The following is a 16,075-nucleotide window of genomic DNA, read 5'->3' as shown; positions in this document are numbered from 1 at the left end:
GGGGGCGGGCACAGGAGGGGTGAAAGGGGGAATTAAAAGGGTCGTAGTGACAGGAACTCAGTTAAAGAGGGGAAAGAAAGGACGGGGCTGACTTAGAGCTGGGGCCATCGCTGCCACTTTGTCCCACATTCACTGTCACTAATGTCCTAAATGAATAATGACAATAACCATGTCAGAAAATTAGTTTGTGGAGAGTGTGGTGGGGGGGTCATGTTGAGGGAAGGTGGAGCAAGACTGGAGATAAAAATGCAGGGATGAGTTGTCACTCACATGGAGGTAGATTATTTTGTGCTGGGAAATCTGGCATCACCCAACAGCGATCATAAAAAATTGACACATCCTGTCAGGTTCTCGTTGTCAGTTGTCTCGCAAAGCTGGCTGCCACATTCTCATTTGTCATCATAAAACTCAGGAAGATTCATGAAGCCTGATTATTGAGTATATGACCGTAATGTCACGCAGAGGGGTAATTGTGTTTGTCATAAGTGCAGCTGTCTCGTAGGGAAATCTGAATATAGAGCGAGTGTGATTTGATTCTACGAGCAGGTGGTCGCCAATTAGACACCATTGTCCCATTTGGGTAAAAAAGACAAATGGATTGCTGAGTCAGCACTAACACATACATATGCGGTGTAATCAAGAAATATTGAAGGCAGTGTTCCATTCTAATTTCATCAAGAGCAGGGAACTGTGTGAGGGGCAACAAATAGACAGGCGGAGCTCGGCAGCGGTGGCGTTTGGAAAGGACCCATCTCTTTCCTCTAATCAGGAAACAAACCTTGTTTTGTTTGTAGCTTCATTTTTGTCCATTTTTACTACTCAATGAGAATCTAGTGAGTGTGTGTGTGTGTGTGTGTTCATACAGTATGTACACACATTACTGCCCATACATGTAGGGGTGCATGTAGGTTCTCACAACCATAATTATGTAGATGTGTTGCTGTGTCTGTATTTGTAATATTCATGTGCCTGTAAGCGTGTGCATGAATGCGTGTGTGTGTGTGTGTGTGTGTGTGTGTGCTGAGTGATCTGCTGAGCTCATTAAGGCGCTGCTTATTGCTCTGCCAGGGGTGTCAGTGACAGATTCCACTGTTTGGAAACACTCGGCCGCCCACACAGCCAGCCCGGCTCCACCACTGTCACACACACACACACAAACTCAGGTTAGCATTCCACAGGGGGGGGGGGGGTTAGGGAGGGAGACAGGATGGTGCTGGGACAGTGGGCTGGAGGGACGGCGAGTCGATATGGATTTGTAATGGGGTGCAGGGGTGGTCCGAGGGAAAGGGACGCTGGTGGCTGTGGTTGTGCGTGTGTGAGTGTATGTTTGTGTGCACACAAAGGAAACTTGTGAGAGCAAAGCACCTTTGAACTGCGGTGTAGAGTGGCCTCGGTTAAAAGGGATGCTAGTGGTTGCGGTAGTGTGTGTGCAGTGGTGGGAGAAGTATTTAGATCCTTTACTGAAGTGAAAGTAGCAAATCAACAATGTAAAAATACTCCTACAAAAGCCTGTTACTTTATGTACATTGGGGAGCTTAAGTGGTAAGATTCAGGAAGGTTACGTATTTGGCAGTTTTAGCATCAATAATAGAACAAAAATATTGTCAACAAGATGTAGTTTAGGTTTGAGTGTGAGTAAGGTGTTTTGTATTCTTGGATTGGCAAATCAAATATGGGCAAGGGTTCATTTCAGCAGAACACTGAAATTAAATGGAAAGAATTTGTCTTGCAATCAACTGGACTTCATGGTTTATATTTCATTAAAGTACTATATTTGGTCTAAAGATGGATTAAGAATACTAATTCTGAAGAATTTCCCCTTAAAGAGTGTTAAATCATTGATGCATTAACATGTAGGCAGCATGTCAGTGTTGTAGTCTAGATGGAGCTAAATTCAACCGCATTTTGCTCTTGGATAGTTTAATCAGCTGCATGTTATCATATTTAATTTACTGATCATACAGTATGTCTTAATGTAAAATTAAAATCCTTAAATCTAGCCATCAGATACATGTAGTGGGGTGAAAATTGGAATATTTCCCTCTAAAATATAATAAAAAGGAAGTACCCAGCTAAGACTGTACTTTGTAAATCTGTGTGTATGAATGTACAAACATCCAGTGGAGTCAGTGGAATGTCCAGGGCTCCAGCCACCAGCCGCACTTTCCTTCCATGACATTAATCCGCTGCAGCTTGATCACAGATGAGTGACCAGAAATGGCTGGGGGAGCCCCGGGATGCGTCACTTGAGCTCATTACCCGATCACTCCATTCTGCCGTCTAGGTGTGTGTTCTGAGACAGACTTTAATCACACAGGAGAAGAAGAAGAAAAACTTTGTTTCCTTCCCGTCTCTGCAGCACCCCGAAGACGATTAGCATGTATGCGGTGTTTAAGCTTAGACATGCTTCTGAGAACAGCTATTTAATGTCTGATACAACGGAGGAAAAGTAACGGGTGTAAAATCATTTGGAAACACATCAGAGGTACTATGGGTGGTTACAAGCCATTCAGGAGATATTCAGCTGTCAACATGGCTAGACTCTTTTTGGGAAGGGGGGTTGGGGTGTTGGTCTGCATCAAGAAGAGCAAAGGAAATACCAAGCTGTAGACATGCAACGTGTTTGTTTACCCAACACAAGTCCACTCAGGATCTATGCAGCTCAAAAAGGCAAACGCCCAGACAGACGCGAGTCACATGACGGTCCAGAGGCTGTGTGTGTGTGTGTTAGTGAGTGTCATTTAACTTCTGTGTGGCAAGATGAAGAGTGTAATACAATGAAAGTGATAATGCACCTCGGTCATGTTTCATTAAGCAGGGGGATGGGGGCGGAACGGCAGTCAGGATGGCGGTCCGGCGAGACATTATCAGTAGGCGAGATTCAACTCAGAAAATGCTTAAAGTCATCATGACCGGAACGAGCAGGATTAACACTGATGGAGTTAATCTTTAATTAATCTTCAGTCAGTCTTAAAGAATTACTTTACCATTACTTGTGTGATTATGGTAAACAAGTGGGACTATTATACCATGGCTAATTTCAGCGGTATCCTCTAGCTCACACCAGTGGTACTGTGAGATGTAATACTTTTCAAAATGAACACCACAGTTTCACAAAAGCCGGTTTTCTCCTGTCAGAACTCAATGTAGTAGTAGGTCATAAAAACCTCCTATGTGCTGTCAAGCACCCAGGCTGATGTACAACACGAAATCATACCTGGTAGCATGCAATGTAAAATACAGTGTACACATTAATTGAGGCTGACATTTGGTTAAAATGCTTATGTGGTCGCAAAACAAATATGGGGTAGTAATTTATGTTTAAATATGTCTATGTTTAAAATGTTTAGAGCTGAAAAACAACCACAAATCAGATCACTTTGTAAAATGCAGCGTACAGACAAAGAGGGGTAATATATTTACAAACCTTGCAGTACGGGGTCTAAAAATGTATGTGGTAATAGTTTATTAATGTTTGAATACAATACTTTTAGGCAACCATGCAGATTTTGACCTCATAGTACAATGCAGTGTGTGCATATCAGTGGAGGCTGACACGACTTGTTGGTACACAGTGTAAAATGCAGCGTACTGGCTAATGTGTCTACAGTGTCTATGATGTCTGGAAACAAATGTGGTAATAGTTTAATATGTTTAAATGTGATTCTTTTAACAAAAACATTCTTAAAATCAAACAAGTGAAATCTACCACCCAGTGAGATTCCTAATGCAATCCGCATGTTACTAGCTCCAGTGGTGTATTAATTAAATTAGTTATTTAAAGTAACATCAGATTTGATTAATCATCACTTCAACAAACTCATAGGACATGCCCTCTCGAGACTGACATGTTGTGAATTTCACAAATTTTCACTCGTTCCTGTTTCCTCAGAGAGATGAGCGGATGTTTTTCCATAGAGCCCTGAGCTGAAGGTAAATAGCGTGGCTGCAACCACTGTGACTTCCACCAGCCAAACCCACACGGGATCTCTCAACAATCCAAACCACACAGGATCTATCAACAGTAAAAACCACACAGGATCTATCACTCTTCTTATCTTAATATGGGGATGTTTTCCAAAGCGCTGTGCAGCACACACAGTCAAAATAACTGCACGCTTTCATGAGCACAAAAGGAGTCCTAGCACATTCTCCTAAAGCTCATCTGATAAAAAATGCTATATTCTGAACCAGTGCATAATTGAAGTGTTTTTTTTGTTTGTTTGTTTTTTTTTACAGCACAAGGCATTCAAATTAGTGTCTGAGAACTCACTTAGACAAACAACAGTGGTAATTAGCGATTATGCAAGACCCCACTGAAAAAAACTCAGCTCTTAAACACAGTTAATTGCTTCTAGGAATGCAGATAATACCATCCAAATGCCAAGAATACATGTCACGTAGTCACATAAAACACTGCATATGCATGTTGTGAAACCACTATATCCCAGCTGGCAGCAACAAAAAATGTTTATTACAACTATATCTGCAGGGAAAGGTTAGATCCATTATGCTAAGTATTGATTATTTTTCAGAATAAGTGCAGTAGGCAGCTGCTTAGCTTTATATGCAACCTTGGATGCTGTAGAAAAGAAACATGAAGGCTTATGGTGAATAGCATATCATTGCTTAAGTACTCTTGTCCAGTGTGCATGGGAATGTGGCAATGCAACCAGCTATGAAACGACCTTGAGGGAGTGTCAGTAAAAGGCTTCATTAACCCATTCGATTAACCTCTTCCTCTCATAAGCTCCATAAAACGGATGCATGTATTTAGCCGGGACTTTGCACACGAATCAGGGCTGGAGCGCCTGGTGTTTACAGGACTCGGGAGACGAGTGTGTCCAAACTAGACAAGTGTTAACTTACACCATCAGTGTTACCTCTTTAAATAATTGCTTTGGGGAGCTCATCTTCATCATGTTCGCAGTTACCAGCTCCGACTGACCAGTAAAGGTAGGATCAATAAGATGCAACTTCATGCTACCAACCAAGCTATGGTAGATGAGAAAAGCTTTTTGCTGATAGCAACATGCATGTTTGGAATAATAACCTCCTATTTTAGCATCAGATTGCTCAGGGTTATCCTCCCCTCAAGCCATAATCATGGGTTTCTTATTGTAAAAAGAAAATCTTCAGAAAAATACCCACAGTCTGTTTACCAAATTCCACCACTGCCTAAAGGCTCCAATGAAGGTCTCATGGATTGGTTTATTTACCCACTGACTGCTCCTTTGAGATATTTTGGAGTCTGGACTCCTGGGCCGTAAAGTGACCTCTAATGGATAGATTAGGCTAAGGCATTCACTTCAGAGGGCACACAAATATACTTTGGGAGTGCATTAGATCTCTTCGGAGCTTAGCATGATCAAATTATTGCATTAGACCGGTCAACTTATCCAATTAAAGTTGTAAAACGCATGGCTCTCGCCCAAGCGAGACGGCGGATCCTTGGGGCGTTGGTGGGTTTGCGGGAGGCTGAACCCTATCCACCTCCTCATCGACAGAACAGGCCTCGCCACATACTTCAGCTGAGGATTACAGCCTTTCATCTTGCTCAGACCGCCGGCAGCACACAGGCGTCTTTGAGGCCAGATATGCCTTGTAGTAACATCAGCAAGGTCCAGATTTGTAAAGCTGTTTCCCAGCTCCATGCTCCGGAGTTCTATTTCTCCCGTGTGTGTACACTCACACATTTCTTTCTCGCTCACTTAACCTTGGCGTTGCCATAGGAGTGCAAGGACATTCTCTTCCATCAGTGTCCCCTAAATGAAAAATTTAGGAAGCACTCAAAGCCTCTCAAAGGGGTTTTTGAGACATTTTTGAAGTCGTAAACTTCATTTGAAATAATTGTTGCCATTTGTGTACACTTAAGTGATAAGTGGCTCTGTCATCATAAGAGCTGAAACAATAAAAATAATTTGGAATAAGCTAATCCAAATGACACAAAGGGAATTATAGCGATGGACAGACATTTAAAAATAAAATTACAGTTTAAAAACTCTAAAAAGTCTCTTATCGCTGCTTTCAAATCCGAAATCCAAAATCTCCAATTCTAAGTTGTCTGAGCAGACAAGGGCAAATGGGAATATATGTTGAGCAGCTACGGGACAAAACTAGTCAATTTTCAATTCTGCCCACAGGCTAATTCATTTAGAGAAATGAAAGACCTATTACCTTTAATCCCTCAGATAAGCGCACATCTGATCTGACCTCCACTTTCTAACTCAGCATCTTCCAAGTGCAGTTGCTCTATGAACATGACAAATAGCTTATTGATTAGCAGATGTCGAATCTAATGTCCTTTTGGCTTGGGCTGCAGCTGCAGCCGCCTGCTCCACGCAACCTGTCCTAAGCCCAGTGGATCTCCAGCTGAGTCCCCCGCCTCCTCCTTCCACAGCTCCCAGTCGCTCGGAGTGGGGCCCCTGCCTGCCGGCCACCCTCCTCATTCCTCCTCGTCCCTCCCCTGTCCACCAAGGTGTGGAAGGGGTCACCAACGAACACCATCTGCTCCAGCAGGCAGAAAATGGCAGGTGAGGCCAGTGTCGGGCCGTGTGACCTGATGCTGGCCACACTCGACCCGCCACAAACAAGGTCAAACGAAGATTCAGGGAAAAACAAAAACCAGCTCAGCACAGTGAGGGACAATGGGTGATAGAGTGGAAAGAATCTAATCTACATTGTTTTAATCCACAGGGAAGATTACACAGTCACGGTGCCTTGACACAGCAGCTTGTCAGAAAGAGGTCATGCAAACTCACTCCCCACCCGTCATGCTTTTTAACGCCGCAGAACATCCATATGTCCTTCCCACAGATGTCTGTCACTCAGCTGAAAGAAGTCTTAAATAAACTCTATTTTCCTCAACACATCTAATTTACAACACTGTGCGTCACCCGCATTTAAAGGCCACCACTAATGACATTGCAAACCTTTAAAGACATTTTATCATATTTAATCAGAGCACACAAATAATGAATAACTGGAAACCCCAGGTCAACGTCCTACTGTACGCTGCAGCTAATGTTGCCAAATTTGGATTTGCTCCATCTGATATTGACACTGTGCTGCTGAGCTTTTGTGTCCGTCTGTCAAGGACGTGGTCGCGTTGAATAGGGGGAGCAGGAAAGCCCGGCCAGCATCCCACTGGGGCTTTGTGCTCCATTGAGCAATGATGCTGCGACTGTGTGCAAGAGATTGTGTGTGAGTGTCTGTGTGTGCATGCGTGGGGCTTTAGGATGTTGTGGATGCAGCAGATGCTTTTGACGTATAATCAAAAACAAGTTGAAAGCTATCTTTAGTTCATGTGTTTGTGTTATTAAAAATCTATCTTTCCACTATTAAATGCTGTGGGCGTGAAATGTGGCTCTGAGATGTTTATAGTGGACTTTTTTGCAGATAATGGTGGTTCTTTCATAGTCAGAGTTGATTCATCCAATCTGTGTACAAGACTTCCGAGTGTGCGAGGACATTATAGTAAGTGTTACCTGCGTTGGTGTTGGATGAGCCGTTATATTCACGGGCCGTAGTTCGAAGCTTACTTCAGCTGTTGTCCTCATAAAACTGTTAATAGTGACCTTTCAGTCCAAAAGGCAGTTCGTATTCATCGCTCAAAGGTTAGATATTTTGTGGAGAATTCCTCTCAGAGTCTCTCCTATAAGGAAAAAATAATAGCCACAACACAGAGGAAATCGTATTGCGTGTTCACTTGACACAAAGACAGGGACATTTGATATACCTACATGATTACTAACTTGAAAAAGTAGTCTGATTTAAAAATCATGATTGTCCTATCTGTGTATTTCACCAGCGTGAAACTACCCAATAATATGGTACAATGAGTGACATGAATGCAGCGGGTCACTGGGTCATGAAGTAGGGATGCAGAGAACTAGAGGAATGTAAGGGGCTTCTCTTTCTCCTCTTGACGGATGGATGGGCCCCATATTCTGATGGGTGGAGGGAGACATTTATAGCATTGTGAGATGCTGCTTAAGAAGAGGAAGGAGGTGGTTTTTTTGACTTGGGGTCTATGTTTTAGCTGAACAAAAGCCTTTGTGAAGTCATTTATCACTGTCGTCACTCTGAATCAACCAACACTGGAAAAGAAATGTGCACAAATCCTGCCTGTTGGTGTGTTATTTCTAAAGAAAACTTTGTGCTTCAAATAAATGAGGGATTTTTTAAAGCACTAGCTGCATATATGGTGGTTTCTTTACAATGGCTCGGTGGTTTCATCTCAACTGTGCAGAAATTCTTGTGTTAGTACCTGTCACTGTATCCTGCTGAACCACTGATGCTCAGTAGAAGCTTGTATTGTCTTCGTATCTAGCACTTGCCCTCAGCTGAACGCGAGCTACAAATCCTGCACTGACCAGTATGCAACAGACTCTTATCTGATCCTCTGTATAAAAGGGTTCACTTCAAACGGCAGATCCTACGTCAAGTCTGAAGTTAAGTTTACACCATACAGCCTCACCCTGGGTGTTCCATTGAAGTAAATCCAGCTTTTATTGTGACAAAGTACAATACTCTCTACAAGGCAAAGGCACATTCAAGAGTTTTAAGGGGGTTCTGTAAATTATGTTACAACACAAACTCACACTTGTTCCCTACCTAGAGCCATGTCTCTAGCGTGACTAAAATGACACATCAGACTTTAATGTCTGTAATAATAATAGAAAATTACAACAATAAGCAATTTACCAAACATCCACAATCATGCTGAACGTGGTTATGACAGCCACTCCAACTGCTGGGAGTCAGTACAAGTTCATGGCTTTGAAACCACTTGGTCCTCTGGGCCAAACATGGGTCAGTTCCTACAAAGACATTTTGGTCTTTCTCAGTGGCTATTAGGTCACTCCGGGTGTCAGCAAAGATGACTCCTATGTCTTCTAAAGAGGGGTGGGGATGACATAGACGTGAGGGTCATTCCTTTACACATCACTTCCATTATTAAAGGGCTGCCCTGGCCTAGTAAAGGGGACGGTCAGTGGTCATCCAGCCCCCCAGCCACCCACCCCGAGACCCCTATCTCTTGTGTCCAACCCCCAGCCCCTCTGTGCTCACTCAGGGGGAAAATTACTTTGAGCTGAGGGAATACAGCTCCATTGAGATGGAGAGAGGGTTGTACAAAAGAGGGTGAAGTTTAAAAAATTGTCTCTTTTTCCTATGGAGGCAGTGCTTTGCTGAAAGGGCTACGGTGATAGGAGCATCGAGGGGACAAGGTCATTAGATTGGCATCTCCATAAGCTCTTCATTCCCATTGTCTGGGCAAATCCGCTCCAAAGGACCTCCATGAGAAATGCCCCCGGTCAACCCCACACTGGGAGCAGAGTTACCCCTTTGTCTGCCACTTTTCAGAGTGCTTCCAACACAAAAAGCATTTCTCAGGAACAGCGTATAAAGCTCGTCTCGCCCTCAAAACCAACAACATTGTTCTGCTGCCTCTGGTTGGGAATGGATTGCGTGCAGCTGCGGATGTCCTTAGGCAATAAAACATCTGCCCAAAAATCTTAAGAGCGTCTTACCTTCGGACATTTCGGCGCTCCTCCTCAAGCTGCTTGAGAAGCTCGTCAATGCATTTGTTGGCGTCCATGTATTCCTGCCAAGAAGAGATGAGAAAAGCCAAAAGTAAGCAGTGGAGTCGGTGTCCAAATGCACATGCTGAATATAGACAGTATATATTAGAAACACAGGCAAACTTTAACCAATGTCTTCATCTTAAATACTTTCACCTGAGCCAAGTAATAACAACAATGACCATTCATTGATGAGATGCTGTAAAATCATGCCTGGACTGTGTATTTCCTCCACTTTGTTTTCATAAATGTGTGAAAAACAGCGTCACAGAACAGAAGTACTTTTAAAAAAGGTGTGATTAATCAGATTAGTCTCTTTCTCCCTCTCTTCTCACTGTGTGTAACTCCAGAAGCACCTCTGGGTAACTTCTAACGGCTGGCCCAGAAGCGAGCCCAGCTGTGTAATGTCAGCTGGGAATAGCCCCGCACTCGCAAAATGTGCGCTACTGAGTTACAGCACAGACCAAATGAGCTAAGTCTAAGAGCAGAATGGAAAAAGCAGATGTCAGGATTTCTTGGCTATGGCCTAACAATTTGCCTCTTATTGGTCCGACTACATGAAGCAGAAAAGGGGGATTCAGCTGTAAGAAATAGGCCACATAAGCACCATACCTCAACCATCTGGGTTTCCAGACATTTGAGGTCTAACTACAGTACATAACACCGCCAGTTGTGACTTGATGCTGTCAGATCAGTGTGTTCTAGGTTTAAGTCTAATTAATTAGATGTTAGCTTGACAGCTCGTGACGCATCTCCTGGGTAAACAGTTATCTCAGTGGGACAGATGCTCTCCATTGATTTCTAGACACTGTGCATGTGCTCGCAGAGTGTAATTCACAAATGGGGATTCCCATGAAGAGGTCACTAAGTCAGGAATCTCAGTCTAGGAGAAAGAAAGTATAGAATCTGTGAGATATTTATTTTTTCTTCTGTTTAGATCATAAAGTACCCATAAAGCCTTTTTTACTGCAAATGTCTTATTGATTTTATTTTTTTATTTTGGCTGCCTCTGAGCATTTATTTTTCTTTACTGCTGTTGTAATCTCAGTTCTCTAATTAGTTGCTGGCAAAAATTAAAGTTCTTTTGAATAACAACATTTGAATCCCCAGGGAATCGAAAGACAAACACAGTGCCTGTAGTTTTCAAACTTTTCGGAGGACCCCTGTTGTTATACCATGAAAATAAAATAAATATTGCATGTGCACAATAAAACTGTTAGGTGTATATGGAAATGTGAATTTTGGAACAATAGGACATCAAAACTATGCACACTTCTGGAGAACCACATTGTGAATCTGCACTGGGTGGATAAAAAAAACATGTTACCCTACAATGCTACACCAGCCTTAAAAATTTACCACTTCTTTAACACAAAAACGATACAGGTTTGTTTGTGTATTCACTCTGTTGACGCTCAGTATTTTCACACCTATACCACAGCTCAAGAACTTTAAATAATTTGCCTTGAATAATGTTACGGGGTGATTCTGACCTCCCTGTTACCCACCTTCCCTCTGCTATCACTCCATGGGCTTTTTTAACCTGTGGCCTTGACAGTAAACTCACATTAGGCCAGATGTTCAGAAGCACAAGCTGCTGGTCTAAATACAGTAAGTGCAGTTGTTGTGTCTCCTTGCTCTTGCTGGGGTGCCGCTCTCCCACTGCTGCTTCTGAAGCAGTTATTGCACTTAATCTCCCATCTGAGCCTGCCACTCAAAGATACCCATCCCCACCAGCTTGCCCCGATGCCAGCAGAACATGGCAAAGGCCCAGGTTTCCTGCTGAGTTGCCAGTCAAGGGCACTCTGGGTAACCATTAGGCAAATATGGCCAAGAGAGAAATGTGTGACTTTTTTTTTCTCAAGCAGACAAATAAACTGTCTGGGGCAAAACGTCTGTCTCCGAAAGACCATTAGCAACGCGATCCCATAATGACTGCGGCTGCTGCACAAAGGGGAACCTTCTTCGTGAAAGCCCCATGTCAGGGGAAATATTTACAGGCCACATCAAACATGAAGTAAAGCTACCTAAGTCTATGTTGTCATCGCATAGACCTCTCCTAATAACAGGCCACTGAAATAATCCCCAGCACACATGAAGGAATGCTGAGAATGCAGCATGCTTGTTGTCATGTGAAATGGGAGGGTATTTAAAGCGGTGATTTAAAGCATGACTCATGTATGTAATGCAGAGTGTTATATCTTCAGCCAGGCATTATTTCTGACGGTTTAACGGCGTGTGTGAAAGCTGCACCGTTCCCACGAGGCCCAGGCACTCACGTGTGGACTGAAAAAGAACTGAATTTACTGACTCTAGACTTTATCAGAGGCATATTTCTCAGGAACGGTGGGGCCACTGCATCTGCCGTACAGCCCAACAATTCCTTACAGCGGTAAAAACGTTCTAAGAGCTGTAAGCTCATAAGGAGTGCGTAATCACCTCCACAGTATACTAAATCATAAAGAGGTTTTTTTTTTTTAAATCCTAATATACTTTCCCAGACAGCAAGAAGATGTGCACTTAGAGGGTAGACCTTCAGGAGACTGTTGTGAACGAAATTGAATTTGGTTCTGATCAACTGCTACATGTAATTTTCATTTTAAAGGTACATAATTTTGTTTGTTGTATTCAGTTTCTTCAAATGTCCTCATTTTCATGCCAAGGAAAAGGACCTACTGGATTTGTTTAGGGTTTTTTTATCTTTATTTTTATTTGTCCTCCACTCTACCAGCTCCCTAAAGGACAAATATGTTCAGTTGCATGGGAATAAATACACTTTTTGCGTTTGAAACTGTATGTAGAATATTGAAAGCTATTTTTAGGTGCTATTTTTTAGTTCGACATTTCCTAATATTTCATTAAAGATAAAGCTTTTTGCTGGGATGATGTGAGCATGGGCTGATCTAGGGTTAACCTGGCAGGTAATGTGTTTGCTGATGTTCTTGCTCTATGACCGCAGGTTCTCAGTTCACTCATGTGTGTGTGTTAGAGAGTTTGATTAGGAAGCAGCCCTCCCGCCTTGTGCATGCCTTGAGTCCCATATCCAGTCCCCTCCAACTGTTCGTGTGCCTTTATGAAATTTTAAAATGTGAGCGCCGTCCCCCACTGTTTGGGAACTGAGGAGCAGGGAGGGGCGAAAAAAGAAGGGGTAAAAAAATATAAACACTTCTGTTAAAAGACAAAACATGCAAACAGACAGATTGGCTGACACACAAACCAAATGCAATCTGTTTAAGATTAACAGTCCCGACTTTTCAGTAATAAAACATCAGATGCATTACTCATCCATGTGAGCTCTTGCAAGCACGCTCTGCTCTTTCACACATTCTTGAACATTAAGAGGGATGGAGTCGCATCCTAGACAAACGTCTGGTACTTATACAGGCCTTTTGGAGTTGACTGGAAAAAACAAATAAACCTCAAGCTAGATAAAAGTGTGACCCAAGTGCGGCAGAGGTCAGTGTCCCTTGAAGTCTTTGATGCAGTGAATTTCCTCCACCACCTTGATCAGAGGCTCAGGCTGGCGTTACAGATAAGCCACCTTTCTCAAAGCCTGCAGCCCCTGCTGTGAGCTCTGGGAATTGGACCCTGCCAAAGACAAGGTCACAACCTCTACCCACTCCTATCCCTGCATCTCAACCCGCCACACCTACCTATCTCTGCTTGTCACAGATTTTGCTCAGACTGATGACATACCAGCGTGGCTTCTGGGACTTTAAAACCAACTGCAAACCCTGAGCTGCAGGTTTGACAGAGAGAGCTCCCACGTGGGCTACTGCAAGTCAAAGGTTATGCCAATAGAATGTAAGATTTCTTTCTGGGTGTATTTTTATGGCACACTTGAGAATGAATTATGACAGTGACTTTTCAAGGTGTGGGAGATACACCACATCTGATGTGGCTGTTAGTCTTGGCCTCCTGCCAAAGATACGACTGGGTTTGCAGCCAAATACTCTTGCCATCCAATACTCCAAAGTTTATATGTACAAAGTTAGCAAAGATGTAAACATAACAAATTAAATCAGAATCATTGAAAACATATTCCTGTACGCCAATATAATTCAGGATGACTGTGATCCTATCATGACTAGGTAATGAACTAATCAGTATGACTAATGGCCTCTGTGTGCAGATTTCTATAAACCTGCCTCTGCTTGTATCAGGTCTCTGCATATCAGCCAGCCTTGGTTAAATTCATTATTCTTATCAGCATGTTTTGGGGCTTTGTGCTGATGATCCTTCCCTCAGAGGTCATAACTCCTCCGTAACACCATCCTAATGACCTGGTGTCATAGTATCAGCTCAGCCATCAAGCTCTCATATCCTCAGACCGAGCTGATAGCCCTGCCTTTTATCAATGGAGTTTTGCAGCTACTCATGTGATTTTTTTCACTTGGGAAAAAGATACGATATGATTTGGCATCAGAGATAGACGTGATCCTGAATGTTTTTATCATGCTGCAGTCGTATAAAGAAGTACACCTGTTTCCTGTATCACGATAGTTTGATGGATCCATAAAGGAAATTCTTGATTGACTGATTCTTGTAAAGACAGAATAAAGATTTAGATGTGGAGTGGGCAGAAACAAGGTCATGACCTCTACTCATTGGATACGTTCACAGTGCTCAATTCATAGTTTTCATGTGACATCACATTCAAAGGAAAATGTTCACTTGGAGAGCAAAATGCAGGATGGTTGTTGTGCTTTCGCATGCACTAATCGACGTGGAGACAAGCCTGAGCTGTGTTAAGTGAGGGATTCCCTGCAAGGTAAACAAAACATTACAGCAGTTGAGCGCTGGCAGGGATCTGACGGTTTTTAACGGAGGAAATACAAAAACACAAAATACGGCAGCAGGTCCTGTATATGGATCGCAAATACCCAGCACTTTTAGATATTGACACAAACTGCGTTTGTCAAACTGCGTTTGTGTCAATATCAATCTTTTTCTTGAGTTGAGAGGTGATCCAAATAAGATTGAACTGCTTTTGCAGTGTCTCTACGACGTAGTCCGGTGTGAACCGCTATCTTGGTCTGTTGTTTTGCCCTCCAGGTCACCGCACATGTCCCATGACTGAAAACTATGAATTCAGATTTATTGCCCAGATCCAGATTTTTTTGATTGACAGTTCATATTATTGTTTAAATGTGGCCCATATCAGACTGAGGTGTGAACTGGCCATGGCCTGCAAGTGACCCTCATGTGCAGAAGAATGATACAATGTCATACACAGCATCCTTTCGTACAGAAGTGAACAAGGAGGCTACTAAGATTAGCCCCGGTTTGCTCATACTTGCTAAACCTCCCGATTTTCACGGGAGGGTTAGCAAGTATGCCATATTTCATTGACCTCTCCTGTTTTCCTCCCGGGGGTTACATTTCTCCTGATTTATGACAAATATTCACGCAAATGCCCCACAACTCTCTCAAATTCAAATTTTTTCAAATTAGCTTTATTGGCATTAATGTATAGCAACAATATTGCCAAAGCAACATATAAAGTACATAAGGACAATTAATTTCATACATTTCATTAGATAAGGAAATAAAACAGCAAAAGTTGTGTTTGTGTGTGTTAATACAAAATAAAATAATAAGAATTTAAAAAAAATGTAAAACTTCCGTAATATAATATTTTTAAAAAAGTAAAAACAATAAGCATGTGTGTGTTAGAATGTTGGAAAATGAAAATAATATATTAAATTAAAATAAATAAATAAAACAGTAAGCATCTGTGTGTGTGTATTCAAAATTAAAATAAACTAAGTAAATGACACAGTAACGTGTGTTTGTGTGTGTTAAGATATATTAAAAATTTAAATAAATTAAAATAATAAACTAAATTAAAGCTGCAAGCAGCGTTGGGCGGGCCCTCGCACTTGTAGCGTGTCCGGGTGTGAGCCGGCCGAGTTGCACATTCTGGAGCTCTGCCGGTGCGGCTGTGAATTTGCTACGCGGTTCCGACGCCGCATGAAGGTGCTATATGTCACTTCCTGTGTTCCCTATGTGGAGCTACATAGCACTTGCCGCTATGAATATAAATCGGTATTGGCATGTAGATGTCTTCGGGGTGGGACAGTTATCAAGCACGTAAAGTTTGGTTCAGATGTGAGCATGTACACTGAAGTTACAACAACTTCCTGTGTCATGGCTAAGAGTTGATCTTTGACGCCACGCCACGGACACACCCATTGACGAAAACTCGCAAATAGCACAACTTTTCATCTTCAATGCCTTTAGAAGGCACAGCACAAATTTGAAGTCGGTCGGACTAAATCCCTAGGAGGAGTTCGTTAAAGTACGAAGTGTGTAAATCATCCAAAATTTGACGTAAAATTCAAAATGGCCGACTTCCTGTTGGTTTTAGGGCATCGCTCCAAGAGGCTTTTTTATGCGTCTGGACAAGATACACGTACCACAGAAAATTTGTGCACGTAGGTGAAACGTGCGGCGGGGGCTGCTTCGTTAAATGTCACTTCCTGTTGCCA

The 16,075-nt window shown here is 42.5% G+C and overlaps 1 protein-coding gene across 6 annotated transcripts in view; it reads right to left on the bottom strand.

The window, feature by feature from the left end:
- The window catches only part of LOC123977211 (nck-associated protein 5-like), a 167,797-nt gene that overhangs the window by 84,731 nt on the left and 66,991 nt on the right, over nt 1-16,075 (bottom strand). For 5 of the 6 annotated variants that reach the window (XM_046059804.1, XM_046059818.1, XM_046059811.1 and 2 more), the window contains one exon: nt 9,534-9,607. In XM_046059804.1, the coding sequence (XP_045915760.1) occupies nt 9,534-9,607 (74 nt within the window). Of the gene's footprint in view, nt 1-7,487; nt 7,570-9,533; nt 9,608-16,075 lie in introns of those variants that run through there. The other variant, XM_046059821.1, reaches the window with a different exon arrangement.

This window comes from Micropterus dolomieu, linkage group LG01 (genome assembly GCF_021292245.1).
Source record: "Micropterus dolomieu isolate WLL.071019.BEF.003 ecotype Adirondacks linkage group LG01, ASM2129224v1, whole genome shotgun sequence".
Classification (NCBI taxonomy): Eukaryota; Metazoa; Chordata; class Actinopteri; order Centrarchiformes; family Centrarchidae; genus Micropterus; species Micropterus dolomieu.
Note: the sequence above shows the minus strand (reverse complement) of the source record. Positions and strands in the feature narration are given on the sequence as shown.